This window comes from Augochlora pura, chromosome 7 (genome assembly GCF_028453695.1).
Source record: "Augochlora pura isolate Apur16 chromosome 7, APUR_v2.2.1, whole genome shotgun sequence".
NCBI classification, from domain to species: Eukaryota; Metazoa; Arthropoda; class Insecta; order Hymenoptera; family Halictidae; genus Augochlora; species Augochlora pura.
The window spans coordinates 38,210,500-38,225,018 of NC_135778.1; the positions used below are offsets into that span (position 1 = coordinate 38,210,500).

Consider the following 14,519-nt stretch of genomic DNA (forward strand, 5'->3'; position numbering starts at 1 on the left):
CCAACCGTTCTCGCGCGTTCTGTTATAGTTTTTCTTTGCGTAGTCGATGGCAATGGTAGTTGCAATAAATACCATCTCGACGGCCACGACGATTATCAAAATTTGCGAGACGACGATGTCCAGAGCCCGACACTAATGTAAAGACGCTCTTATTAACCAGGTGCGGCAGAGACCTTTAGGCTAGTTGTTGTCGCCACGAACCCGTTCCCCCTCCCCTGTGAAAAATCATCTTCTTTGGGATAATAAAGTATAATTACTGTTTAGACTAGTACCAGCCGCCTTCTATTTATTCCCATTCCGAAACTATGTCTCTCTCTCTCTCTATATATATATATATCTCTTTTTCTTTTTCTATATCTCTTTGACAAAGTTCCAAAATAATTGAACCAGTCCGACGACTTCGCCGACGGCTTTGCGCTACGGGAATCACCATCGCCTCCGTCGCTTGTTATCTATCCCCCGCCCCATCGGTCCCGTCCAAAGTCTCGGGTCAAGCGATCTGCAAAGAGCTAAAGCTTTCACCATCCACGTACAGTGCACCGTTTCGTTCCAGGTCTGCCGCCGGCTGGACGTGTACGCGGAGCGATCATTTCTTCGTCTAACTCGCGGCATTTTGATTTTTTAGGACCGGACTTGGGCTATCTGTTGGACGACGCGTCGGACCAGTCCGGCAAGCCGATCTTTATCTGTCCGCGGTGCGGCAAGGGCTACACCTGGAAGGCTAGTCTGCAGCGTCACCTGAGCACGGGCTGCGGCCTGCCGCCGATGTTCTGCTGCAGGATATGCGAGTACAGGACGAGCAGGAAGGACATTCTGTTCAGGCACATGAGACACGTGCACTCGCAGTTCCCGGCTTAGTGATCCGTCGAAACCGCGACGGTGGATCGCGTGGACTGCGCCGACGAGCGAGCGGGCAGGTCGCCGGTGAAAAGAAGCTGGCGCGTGGACTGGAAACCGACAGTGACAGTGTGAAAACAATGCCCAGCGACGAGTAGATCCCTCCCTTAAGTTATCGCACGCAAAAAGTGTCTCTCCCACCACCCTTGATGTACATTGTCCGTAAGTTGTGACGTCGGTGGGGCGCCCGCCTTATTTTCCCATGCTCGTTTACGATTAACGCAGACCAACCTCTCTGTTGTTCACACGATTAATAAAAAGAAATGTTGTTCAAAGGACCGGCACGATTCGATTTTCGTGGGTACGATACACGGTAGCGAAATCCGATACGCCGCGTAGCTTTCGATACGTTCTTTCGTTCCGGCGGAACGATGTCATCGCCGATCCGCGAACTTCGCTTCATCCGTTCTTCTCTCGATCTGTTCCAGGTGTGTGGAACGTGCCGGGCTACGCCGAGGGCTACAGCAACCCCGTCGACGGACTGCCCCTGCACCCGCAGCTCGATAAGTTTAATGTAGCGACGCACGACAACGGCGGCGCGCCGATCGCGATGCCCGGCTACTCGGTCGTCCACAAACGTCACATGTGCGGCTTCTGCAAGAAGGTATTCCCGCTGAAGAACCTGCTCAGGAAGCACATGCGGCTCGGATGCAGAATGAACCCGAGGAGCTCGCACTTCGCCTGCTCGTTCTGCCCTTACAAGAGCACGTACAAGGCGAACGTCGAGAGACACGTGCGCAACGTGCACGAGACCGGCGTCCTGAAATTCTGCTGCGATCTGTGCAACTTTCGCAGCAACTACTCGTTCTGCGTGCGCAGGCACATGAAGACGTTCCATTGCGCGCCCGACGCCGACAGTAGCAAACCACAGTAGAGGGCGCAGCGTAGGGAGAGCACGTCGGCGCAGCGCGATTAATTGTCCCGAAATTCTCTCGCTGAAGGGAAAAGAATTTATACGAGTGTCTTGGGTGTTCGCAGATCGTTGGACTGCGGTAGACGATTGACGAGCAGCCGCCGAGCGTTCTATGCAGCTGACACGGTCCAGTAACTCTCGGAAAAGGATTTTCAGGTGTCCGATTTTAATTGCCTTTGCGCATAGATATGTTATAAGATAGTGGGCGCTGGTTACCGTGGCCTAACCAAATACTGAGCCTTTGATTTCTTTTTAGCATAATTAACTTAGTATTTATAAGAAGTATTACATTTATTTATTCTTTTATTTCGTTTGTAACTACGTTATTTATGGGGAAAAAACCAAGGGAGAAGACCCTTGGATTATTTTTGTATTAATGACGGAGTTATGAGCTGAAACAATTCTGTGGATTATCCTGTATTTGTGTACAGAGTAATTAAGTTTATAGTTAATTACGTGGAAAGATAAAGTCAATGGCACAGTAATTGGTCATTCGGCTTATATATATATATATACTACATATTATAGTATTCGGCATATCTTGTAGAATTAATGAAAAAGTTCTTCATTGTCCCCGTAGCGGAGCCCTCGAGCTTGAAGATTGATGGCTCTGCTCCGGAGCCCTCGAGTTTGGGGATAGATCGCTCCGGTCCGGAGCCCTCGACTAAAAGAGGTTAATCTTACTAAAACAGGAACTAAACTCTCATTATACTCTTGTTTATTATAACCAGGGAAGTCAGGTTTTTCTTTTCTATACATATCCGCTGTTTATTTATAATATATCTGACTGACAACCAAAGCAACAGGAGGCGGACACCTGAAAACCCTTTCTTATCAGTTTTGGAGAAAGAGAATTGTTTCTTGCAATTTGTTGATCTATAACTTCTTTTCACGAATAGAAACAATTTTGGAAATACTATATAATAGTTTTACGTAAGAAACCTGCTATTACAGAATTAATCATAGTTTCCAGTAATATTCTAATAAAACTTAGAATATTGTATTTTTTTTTGTAAATAAAAGTCTTCTTTGCGACAAAGTGGTTGCCTGAGAACGAAACAACTTCCGCTCGAAATTTTAATACTCGCTCGCTTTAATCTCTTACGCGACTTACGCTTATTTTTCAATTTTTTAAAATTATAGTTTTACATTTTCTCTCGTATAGGATTTATTGATTTATTTTTATTGAGTTATTGATTTACTCTATATTGTGCTTTAATCATTTTGTAGCTAAAATGGCAATCCCCAGGTGATTTGAAATAATTTTTTCCTTAGCGAAAATGTTAATTATGGTTTACATAACAAGTTATCAACCAAAAACACGGACCAATCAGAAGGCGAGCATAAGCGGATACGTCACGCTGTGGTCTCTGGACAGTCAGAGTTCTCAGAAAAATAAGTCACACTTGATTTTAAAGTAATAGGGATAAGCGACGCATGCGCGGAGAGTCTTAGTAGCATGGCGTATCTACCGGGTGGACATTATAATTCCGAATCGCGACCAAAAGTCTCTACGTCGCGTCGCAATTATAGTTTAGAATTAAAATATCACAAGGTGAAGGCGCCACGTTGGCGTACAGATTCTCAGCACATGCGCCATCTATCCCCACTCCTTTGGTGACTTATTTATCTGAGAACCATGATGACAGTAGCCACGCCAGTCGCTTTTGGTCTGTAGTTTCCTAATAACTTGTCAACGATGTCATACTAACATTTTCGCTAAGGAAAAACTGTCTTCAAATCACTTGGGAATTCAAATCCTTCCAAGTGCAATTGAAATTCTGAAATATTATATTTATATTATAATATACTTGTAATTATAACTAGACTTAAATTTGATTTCAATGATTCCGTTTCTACATATACTATATGCATATTTTAAAATGGAGAACGAATAAATTGCTAGATCTGTTATTGGTTGCTCGATAAGAAACAAATTTCTAGAATTCTCGAGGCAAATAATTGTCCAACGTCTACTGTACACTCCAATGATTCTGCGCGCGCAAGTGTCTGAATACTAAAAAACCTTGAGCTTTTCGTAGATGCTATTCTACATTCGGTATTCTATAAACTATTGAGTATCTACGGTGTACAAAAAATGTTCGTACCTATTAGTGAACGGGTATAGCAAATTAAGGGGAGGTCTAAGCTGCCCTTTAGGCAGTTTAAGCGACCGAGTGTCGTTCTATAAATAATCGAAGGAAAATTATTTGTTACCCTCTATCTTAACTATTCCCTTTAATTGGATAAAAAATTGTTCGCACGTCGCGGTTATTGAAATATTTTTTTTAAGAATCATTTTGAGAATTTTTTAATTGTATATCCTATTTGCAAAAAGTGGAAAACCTGAGAAAAAGTTTCACAAAATTTCTCGAAGAAATTGACGAATTTTTTATTTCTTGCGACTAGGATTTTCAATCGGAAAATATTCTTCGAAATGTATTTAAATATCCGCGACGTATAATATTTCTTTGCACGTGATTGTGCGATCGAAAGCTCGTAAAAGTTAAGAAAACGTGAGGATGAAAGGTTATGGTTCTAAACAATTTTTCCTCGATTGTCTATGCCACTCGTGGCCATTTAAATTTTCTATGGGGCACCTGCCTTCGAATTCCCCAGGTTTGACACTCTCAACCGATCACCCCCCCCGTTATTCAATTAAATTTTATTATTATTAATAATATTTTTATAGCTTGCCGAGGTCAAAAGTTTTCCATCACCAATATCAAACTCCCACCACGATTATTATTATTATTGTCGTATTATTAAAAGACGAATAAAATCGAATAAACTTAACAAAAATATAGACTCCGAGGTATGCAAGGGCTCCCAGGTTTTCGTAGATGCCTCGTACAAAGTTGTGTCAAGCTTAATTTAGCAAAAATACAAAGCCAAACGAGAGGAGGCCATCTTGAACACCTCCGCCATTTTGGAGACACATTGACAACCTCTCTGATCAAGAATAACTCGGTTCAGAAAAAAATCAACGAGCCGCAATAATTTTGTTTTCAGCTGGAGAATTTTCGGAGATTTCAACGTCATCTTTTTTCATTAGAATCATATATTTTTTTATACATTATTTCACGCAGCCCGTCATTTTCCGTAAGAGAAAAAAGGTAACGGACCGTACATCCGACAGTCGAAAGCGTGCGTTGAAAAATGATTTCGACAGCGAGACATTTGAGAGTTTCAGGATATCGTCTAGTATTTAGAGAGAATTAAGAGAGTAAGAGAGCTGCGATTCGATTACTCGACTCGACGAATTAAACGATTAAGCGATTGTAATACTCCCCCAGAGATTGTATACGTAACCTAGGATTATTTTCCACAGTCGAGAAGCGCATCCCCGTATAGGATTTCAGTATTACGCTCTGTAAACACTTTCGCCGCAGGTACGGATTTCGTGGCCGCGTAGATGGACGCGTGTAACGGAGGTGAAAGAGATCGATGTGTGCTCTGTCTTCTGTTTGTGATCAACGTAACGAGATCACTTGTGTCTGAGAACGACGTTGTAAGAGAGAGCGAGAGAGAGAGAGAGAGAGAGAGAAGTGATGCAAAGTTCACCGTATAGGAACACACCCCTAATCGACGGCACACCGTTCGCGCGTATTTTGTAACAGCTGATCCGAAGCGCAAGCGATTCGAGAATCGTTGGTTGATCGAACGTTAAAGCGGGAACGGCACCTGTAGACATCGTCTCTTGCGAAGATCTCGACCTGCGTTTCGACAAGTTCTTTGTAATCCGTTCGTGAACGTAATAAAGATGATTCGATACGTTTCATTAAGGTGATTACGTGATCCTTGATCACCGCACAGGAGGACGCCGTGGCAATGTCCCGCGGCACGCGTCCAAGATCTTTTTTCAGATTGGCACGCGGCGACGGAAAAGGTAATCCTCTGAGCTAATCAGAACCTCGTCGCGAAAAGCAACCGCCTATTGTTCATTCGTGTCATATATGCCGTATGTGTCCAAAAAACTGGGGAAAGACGCGAACCGTCCTCGCCGTCCGTCCGACCACTACTCCTATTAACCGAGCTCGATGTTGTTGTTTCAGCAATGTTATGGCCTTACAAGACCGTCTACATGTACGATCCGGCCAGCAGAAACAATCGAAGAACGAACGACGAACGGCAACAGCAACACGAACCGCAACGCGGATCGACCGACCCACGGGAAAGGGGTTACGTTTGCGTCGACTGCGGTAAAGCGTACGCGGTGTACAGATCGCTGTGGCGGCACCGGAAGTACGAGTGCGTGAACGCCAAGCCGAAGCTGGCCTGCGAGGCGTGCCCGTACCAGAGCCCGCACAAATGGTGCATAGAGAACCATAAAAGGCGGCATCACAGCAATATACACAATTGATCGGTCCGATAAAAGGGAGCGATCATTTACGTGGACCATTTTCCAGTGATACGCGACGCCGAAGGGCTCGAGGTGGCATTCTTCCATTGGAATCGGAGAAACTTTTCTCGTCGCGGCGAATCTGTGTTGAACATAGTTGTTATTAAATTATTATATTGTCAACGTACGAAGCGATGTTGTAATACGTTGCATTGTGGATGAATAAAGGAACATTAATTCGTGTCCCATGACGGGGACGCTAATACGGGCACGTGTTTCTACGAGAAACAGCTTTGCGAATTGAAGATTAATTAAGCTATTAATTTATTTGTTATAAATTGTGTATTTATAATTTTAGCGCGTATTTTAGAATCTCCGAGGAAGACTGCCGCCTCGGGCGTTTAGTGAAAGTACTTTTAAGAACGCCAACCGTGCAGGAATATCATTTCTGTCTTTTGGTTTCGCCGGAGCAGCACGCGAACAAACGTGGAGATCTGCGTGGAAAATAAGACATCTGGGCGAGCCTTTTCGACGCAGTCTCGAGGCCGCCTCTGCTGGGTGCCTGTGATAAAAGAAAGAACCAATTTGCGTTCGCCGAACCGCAGAGTTTCGTGCCACGTGTTTCTCTTTCGTTGCACAGATACCGTCGGCCGGTCTTCTCGCACGAGCGAACGAAAGATTTCTTCCGATGCATTTAACGAGATACTACCGACAAGTGTCGCACTTGCGGACAAGTATTCATCCCGCTTGCGGGGACCGACTGTGTTAGTATTCCCGAAAAACGATGTATAATATGCCTGTCGAAATAAAAATGTATTTGTAGCGATAGTCCCGTCTCGTATTCGTGTCACAAAAAAGAACAAAGCTCGCTCGGAGCGAAGAACGTATTCAGGAAACCGCGGAACGAGAGAACCTCGTCGAATCCTCCGAAAATACTTCGAACCTACTATTCACCTCACCGTCGCGATCGCGCCGACGGACGAGCGCATACCTCGAAAAACGTCGTCGCAGCCTCTCCGCCCTAGATCCTCCGATCCCCCTCTTTATCGATCCCGGACAAAAGGCGTCGGCCTAAAAAAAAAAAAGAGAAACTGCTTACTGACTCTAATCGAAAAGCGCCGACGAAGGGGGTTCCGTGTGGCCGGGACCCGCTTTTCGCTGATTCAAGGAGTACCCCGCGCCTCCGTGATTCTTCCTCCTCTCGTTTCACCTCTCCTCTCGTTTCACCTCTCTCTCTAACTTGGTCCCTCTGTTTTCAGCCTACCGGAAGATGTACATGGGCGACCAGGTTCTCGGCTACACGTGTACAAAGTGCAGCAAGTTCTACAAGATGTGGAGCAACTATCTGAAGCACAAGTGCGAACCGCCGCAATTCAAGTGCCCGCTCTGCCCGTTCGCCGCGTTCAAGGCGTTCATTCTGCACGCACACCAGGCCGAGCAACACTTCAAGGTGACGTCGTCGAACACGTGAACCCGGACACCGCCGGACCGCGCCATCCAATTGCCTTAAAACGCGCGCCGGAGCCGCCGTCGTGCCTATTCTACACGCTCGACCCGGGGTGTCTCTCTCTCTCTTTCTCTCTCTCGCGCGCGCGCGCGCGCGCGAAGCTGACGAAGAGACCTGGCCACGGGGAACGCGACGAACAGACCCGGTGAAATCGGCGGAGATCCGTTTTTTCCGAGCGTCCCTTGGGACCGCTGCATGCCCGGAAAGCGCCAGCCTATTCGCCGTTGGACAATAATCTGTATCTAATCGGAGACTTAAGGTTCCCGCACAGCCTCCGGCGTCTTATAGATTGTGGCCTGATCAAGCGGAGCGGATGGTTTTTAAGCGTAGTCGGGTGGACAGAATCGCGAGACTTCTCGATCGCTGCAACCCGGTGTATAACAATGCCCATCCGTAATTTTTAATTCTCTAAAATAGCGAAGGAGGGGAACACGGGAAGCTTGCATTGCCGCGTTCATTTAGCTTTAGGGTCCTCGCACTCGGAGGAAGCCGCGCTAGCGCGCGAAGTGCTAAATATTGAGAAGCCTTGTTCCATAGTCCTGTAACCTTCCGCCATCGTCCCTCTATCCAAGTTTATCGTTCTACTTGCTCTTCGTTGTCAACAAGTCTTCGCTTTTCCTTCGCCTTCCCTTTTCGAAAACCATCTGCTCCGATTCGCCAGACAAAACCGAGCACTAGAGGCCTCTTGCGCAAAACAGAAGCTTCGGGTGCAAGCGATCTCTTCGCAGACAAAGGGACGACTCGGTCCGCAAAAGTTTAGCCTGCGCCGTCTACTCGAGCTTCGAAGAGCTCGGGCGCGGTGGTTCGCAAAAGTTGTAGATGGCTAGGTTATGTCAGTAAAATGGCAAGGTTATATCACTAAATGGCGAGGTTATGTCAGTAAAATGGCAAGGTTATGTCACTAAATGGCGAGGTTATGTCAGTAAAATGGCAAGGTTATGTCACTAAATGGTAACCGATGTCCGCGGAATATTTTAGCTGTCGCCTTATTAATCTGTCTCGGCTTAGACGACGAACGGTTTCCCTTTCTCTGCACTGTTTCACTGATCTAACCTGTGGCATCCTCTCTCTTCTAATCTCTAGTGCTCGGTGTACCTATGCAGTCGTTACCGGCGAAGCTTTCAGGTGTAGACTGTGTTCTTCCGGTTCACGTTGTTCCATCGAACCAGCTTTTGATCTTTCGCGATCTTTTCACGGTGCAAGAAAGAGAGGTGGAACGTCTTCATCCCCACCTCTGTGATCTTAACTCTTTGCGCTCGAAACCATTTCAAGCCCAGATCCAAAATAGTTATAATATAATCCCATTTTATATGACTCTAGTACAGATTAGTATCTAGTACAGTCTAGTACAATTTACGCATATGAAATTAAATCTTGTGACTAGTAAAATTGTTGCGCGTTTATTAGTCTTTTAATTAGAAAGGTCTTTAACCCCATTTACTTAGGCATTTATCACCAAAGCGCATATTATTTATACCAGTCCTGTAATTAAAATTTAAATACAGTAAAGAAAAATTTGGCGATAAGAACGATTATTTTTGACTTTTCTTTGTAATGCAAATGGGTTAATAATGTCAAAATTATTTTGGAGATGGTGTAACAATTTTCATTGTCTCCATTCGAGCGTAAAGGGTTGAAGGTTTGCTTCCGATATGTACACGTGTGCGGTAGTAGTTATATAACATAACCATTCTCAACAAACATAATTTAATAGAGAAATATATCGGTGAGCGCCGGTGTTTTATTAACATTTTTTTTTAGGTATGCTTTCACGGACATTTTGCGGTGTAACCATGGTCGGTTGACCCCCACCCCTCTCTCTTACACCGTGGCGTAGCGCAACTTTCTCAATTTGGAGTGATTTCTTCAATTTAAGGACACAGCCTGCTCCCGACGCCGTTATTAGCAACGACTGCAAAACTGTATCTCGTATAAATATTTGGTTGGCACGATGAACGCCTTAACGATTGTTAGATAGAACAGGTGAGAAATTATATTATCGCGGACACGATCGGCGACGCGTTAGAGCTAGCGAAGCTAGGTTTCGACTGTTCAATTAAAGTGATGCTTCCATAGTAGTTCGAGATGCGTGATCAACACTGTCATTACAATCTGGAGAGATCATGTAAGAAGTCGAGCGTAAGCTGGTAGCCCCGCCTCCCCGTGGCCCCCGCTGGAAACGACACGCCCCCAGGCAGTTCGCCCGGTCTCTGGTCTACGGACGCTGGGCGCCGGATTGGGGGCGGGTCGGCTAAGTGGGCTACCTCCGCAAGGACGGCTTTCCTTCCTAGTGATCCTAGAGTGGTGAAGGAAGGGTTTTTTTCTGGCTCGTTCGCTACAGTTTCCGGATGCAGCGTTGCCCTTCGCGGTGGTTCACCGCTGCTTTAACATCGACCGGCATAAGCAAACTGTGCTTCGTCCGGTCAGAGAGGGCCTCGGTCGTCAAGCTCAGGGTAGATAATAGTTGTCATTACAATCTGTCATTACAATCTGTCGTTGCAATCGATTAATTATTAACGCATCGCGTTCGATACTCTTAACCATGTATAGAGGTGTCACTGTTCTCGAACATCGAAACGCAGGACTGACTTTCGAATCTGATTTTCATGGCACACATTCTTGTCTCACCTTTTCGTTCAGCGAACATTCGAATTCTCCTGAATAGATAATTATAACTTGTGACGCCGCGTAGGCTTCTCGAACACGTTTGTTCAATGCTTTTTTCATTTCATTGTGTTCGTATTTGATAATCGATGTAATTCGACGCACGACTCGAATAGCGGTTTAGGTAGCGGTTGAAGTTTCGTCGATTATTTATTCTACCAAGCAACATTTTTATCACTCGATTAATATCGACGATACCAAGCAGAGTCAGTATTTGCTTCGAAGAATTTGGAATAATGTTGCTTTGTATTTTCCAATATTTTTCAGCATTTTTAAACGAGGATGTAGCAACACGGTGTTCAAAAGAAAAATTAATCGTAAATAATTCGAAATTGTAAATGATATTAAAAATAGTTGGACTTGATTTTAGAATGTCCTATGCAATTTCAGTGGAATGATTCCAGAAGGGGGAAAGATTAGCGTAAACGAGATCACTAAAGGATTGTGTTCCATAAACTAAATAATTAATTCATAATAATTTGATAATTCACCTCGACAGATTCGATGAGAAAATGCCATAGAAAAAATCGGGAAATATCAGATTTAGTATCTCATTTTTTTAATAGACTCGATGAAATAGAAATATATTATTTTACGTATCGGATTGCTAATTATTATATCGATCGATTGAGATTTTATTCGTAACCAGTTTATTTGTACTGTTTTTTTTTTCTTATAAGAGAACTCTCAAATGCACCTTTCCCGTTACACCTGCGATCATAAACTGGTGAAAGCACGTTTGCTGAAACTTCGAACGGCACTAAATAAGCTGCAAAGATTAATAACTAAACAGTTGGAGAATGCGTTCCATTGAATCGTGTCCAACCAGAAAGATCAGTTCACCGGAACGTACGACTGATTTTATCGTTTAGACATTAAGATGTGGCGAACACAGAGGTAGGCGTCGTCGAGACTTATCACGTAATCCCTAATACTCTGGTAAAATGCATGTATTTTCGTAATGCCAAAAAAAAAAAAAAAAATAAAGGAAACAGTGCAAGAGTATTTGCAAACGAAAATCGGTGTGTGCCAGTTATTTTCTGGGCGCGGGTGTCGAAAACACTTCGACGACCGGTCTCAATGCGGAAACGAGGAGAAAGAAGGGTAACACGATCGTTTTCTTTGTAATCGCCTGTGCACGCAAGAGGATCGCCGAACGCGAGCTCGAAAGTGCATATTCTCGATTCCGTTAATAATTAACAATCGATTTCACCTGTTTCAGAAAAAGCAGACCTTTTTGCGCGCGGAAAGAAGCCTTATGGTTGCGCAGCTTGGACCATCATTTGCGAGACGAATCCAACTGTTGTTCGTTATACCCTTTGTTTAGCATTAACTGGGAATTTGTACTTTTAAGACAATGTTTCTATTGTTCCTGATGATTAACATTTTTGTTAGGATTGTCGTCGTAGTTATCGATTCTCTAGCCGCTGATCTAATTGAAAGTTAAACTTAGGGGTGTGCATCGTTTATTTGAAGCCACTGTCGTCGATATGCATAGTTGCTACTGGCTAGCAATTATTATTCGATAATTATTATCTGCATTTTCGAAGACGCACGCCATAGATATTTATTCGGAAGTGGGAACACGTGTTTAAAGAGCTAATATCAATTTTACTTGCATTTTAAAAAATGGTTAAGAGCTATTCTTTGTTGCATAAGTCGTAAAATTCAATTTTATGATGTATAAAATGCTCCAGGTTATATAAAAATGGAAACATTGTAAATCTAGAAAAATATTTTGGATTTCCAGTTAAAAGTGGCTCCGACTGGAAAGGGTTAAACTTGTATCGAGCATTCCAGCCTCTTCGAGGTTACTTTTTCATTGATCCAGGGGAAGTTTCCGGCCGGTAATATAATCGAGTAAAACTCACGAGCATCAATAGTCTTCTTCACATTTTTTATTACTGTTTCTTGTGTACGTGTGATACGCACACACACACCAGTGTTCGTTTCGTGAGGAAGAGAAACTATAATATCGAATCAGGGGAATTCGTTTCCTTATTTAGGGGAGATCGGGGTAAGTTGATAGATTTTCCACTTTTTCATTTATTTTATACTATATAATATTATATATAATCTACCTCTTCCTCTTTTCATATATTGTCATGTATTGATTTGGGAAAATACATGTAACAGAAATGATAAAATGCTTCCCAATTGTCAATGTGCCCCGCTGCGGGGCAAGTTAATATTGCCTTTGTTTGATATACTCATTCGAAACGCCTCTATCAGATTTATAACAACTGTATTTATTCGTTTAAATATGTTATTTAATTTATATTTGTTGCGATGCAATTGTGATCTCGTTATACATGTGCGTAGATGAAACTATTTTATTTGGAATTAAGTAACATAGAAGACGAACGACACGCAGAATATTTTAATTTTCTTATTTCGACACATCTTTGTATGGTAAATGAATTGTTATTAGTTCGTTTAATTAAATGTGCTCCTCGTGCTTTTTATCGTTACTGTTAATTGGCTTTGATCTTTTTTATCAACAGTATTCCTTATTGCACGTTTAGCCGATGTTAAAAACATTTGCAGTTTATTCGGTGCTCTTTTATTCTTTTATATATTTTTTATATATATATATATATATATTTCTTATTCCATTTCGTCGTTTCATTGTGTATGATATTCTAGTATGTTAACACGTCACAAAGGAAAAGTATCAATCTGCCCCGCAGAAAATCATTGCAGAGACTATAATTAATATTATTCAAATGAATAAAATTTCAAGTGATTCATTAAATTTTGTTTAAAACGGTTTTTTGGTCACCAATAGCATTTTATGCGAATAAAGGTCAGGTTTCAATCGACGATCTTTTCGTAAAAATATTTTGTCATAATTATTACTTTTGGTATTGTAAAAATATTGCAAAAATATTATATAAGTGTAAAAATATTTCCAACAAAAATGTGGAGGTAATAAAAAAACACCTAAAATCGTTCAAAGAAAATTAAGATAGATTAACACAGACTGGAGATTTTGTACATTTTTTATAAAAATAATTAATTACAATTTAAAATAGTATAAAAACTCAAAACACTTTTCAAGCATCCATGTATTTATTTTTGATCTATTAAGATGACTAAAAAAAAAAAAAGAACGAAATTGTTACTTGATTTCTATGTCTTGTCATTGACGTATAATATAATAATATAGTATTTAAATTTTGCATAAAATTCTGATCTAAATCTCCAGACTAATCGATGGCCCTTTCAGTTTGAATTAGAAGAAGGTGAAAAATTGAATATAGCAACTGCTAGGATTCGCGTATAAATATTAATGAAATAGTTAATTAATGAGATTCGAAGGTTTATTGCTCATTGAGCTATACTGTATGTATTGAGAATTCTATTGTATTAATTTAACTCGAGTTTTAACTTAGCTCAGGCATCAACTTAGCTCCTTAGCAACTTAGCTCCCCGTGTACCAATTTAGCTGGTGCATCATCTTAGCTCCTATATCAACTTAGCTCAGGTGTCAACTTGGCTCCCCGTGTACCAATTTAGCTGGTGCATCAACTTAGCTCCTATGTCAACTTATCTCTCGTATCAACTTAGCTCCTTATCAACTTAGCTCCCCGTGTACCAATCTAGCTGGTGCATCAACTCATCTCGTGGCATCAGCTCATCTCCTACGTCAACTTAGCTCGTGCACCAACTCACCCCAGTCTCTCCTAATGTTTCAGACGATCACCGACGCGATTCACGAGTACCCTCGTGGTCCCTCCCCGACGAATTATTCTCGACGCTGTCGAGGACGCGAGGATAGCGAAACAAAAAAAAAACCCGAGCAAATAGTATGCTTTGCGCTGATGCTTTTGTGGGGCGAGAGCGCTTCTTGTTCGTGATTAGCGCGACCGCGGCGGTGCTTCGTATTTAAAGACGGCTTTCTTCCTCAAATTACAGGTTTCCACGTGTGCTGCGAGTGCAAGAAAACGTACAGGTCGAGAATGGCGCTGAACCGGCACGTGCGCGAGGAGTGCGGCAGGATCTTGTACACGTGCCCATTCTGCTACAGTGTCATGCCAATGAAGTTCAACCTGCTGAACCATTTGAAGAAGGAGCACGGCTGCGCGACGAAGATCTAACTTCGGATAACGATATATCCGGCTTTCTCGCGCGAAACTCGTCGAAATACCTGCCGCGCGCTGTTTTGCGATTGTAAAGAACGTAGGCTCGGACGA

The 14,519-nt window shown here is 42.8% G+C and overlaps 2 protein-coding genes across 2 annotated transcripts in view; both read left to right on the plus strand.

The window, feature by feature from the left end:
• The window catches only part of LOC144473355 (uncharacterized), a 175,760-nt gene that overhangs the window by 149,711 nt on the left and 11,530 nt on the right, over positions 1–14,519 (plus strand). The window lies entirely within an intron of this gene.
• On the plus strand, positions 865–5,843 carry LOC144473358 (uncharacterized). Its single transcript, XM_078187164.1, has 2 exons — positions 865–1,059; positions 1,326–5,843. The coding sequence occupies exons 1-2, from the start codon at positions 1,047–1,049 to the stop codon at positions 1,769–1,771; spliced, it is 459 nt and encodes a 152-aa protein (XP_078043290.1). The 5' UTR covers positions 865–1,046; the 3' UTR covers positions 1,772–5,843.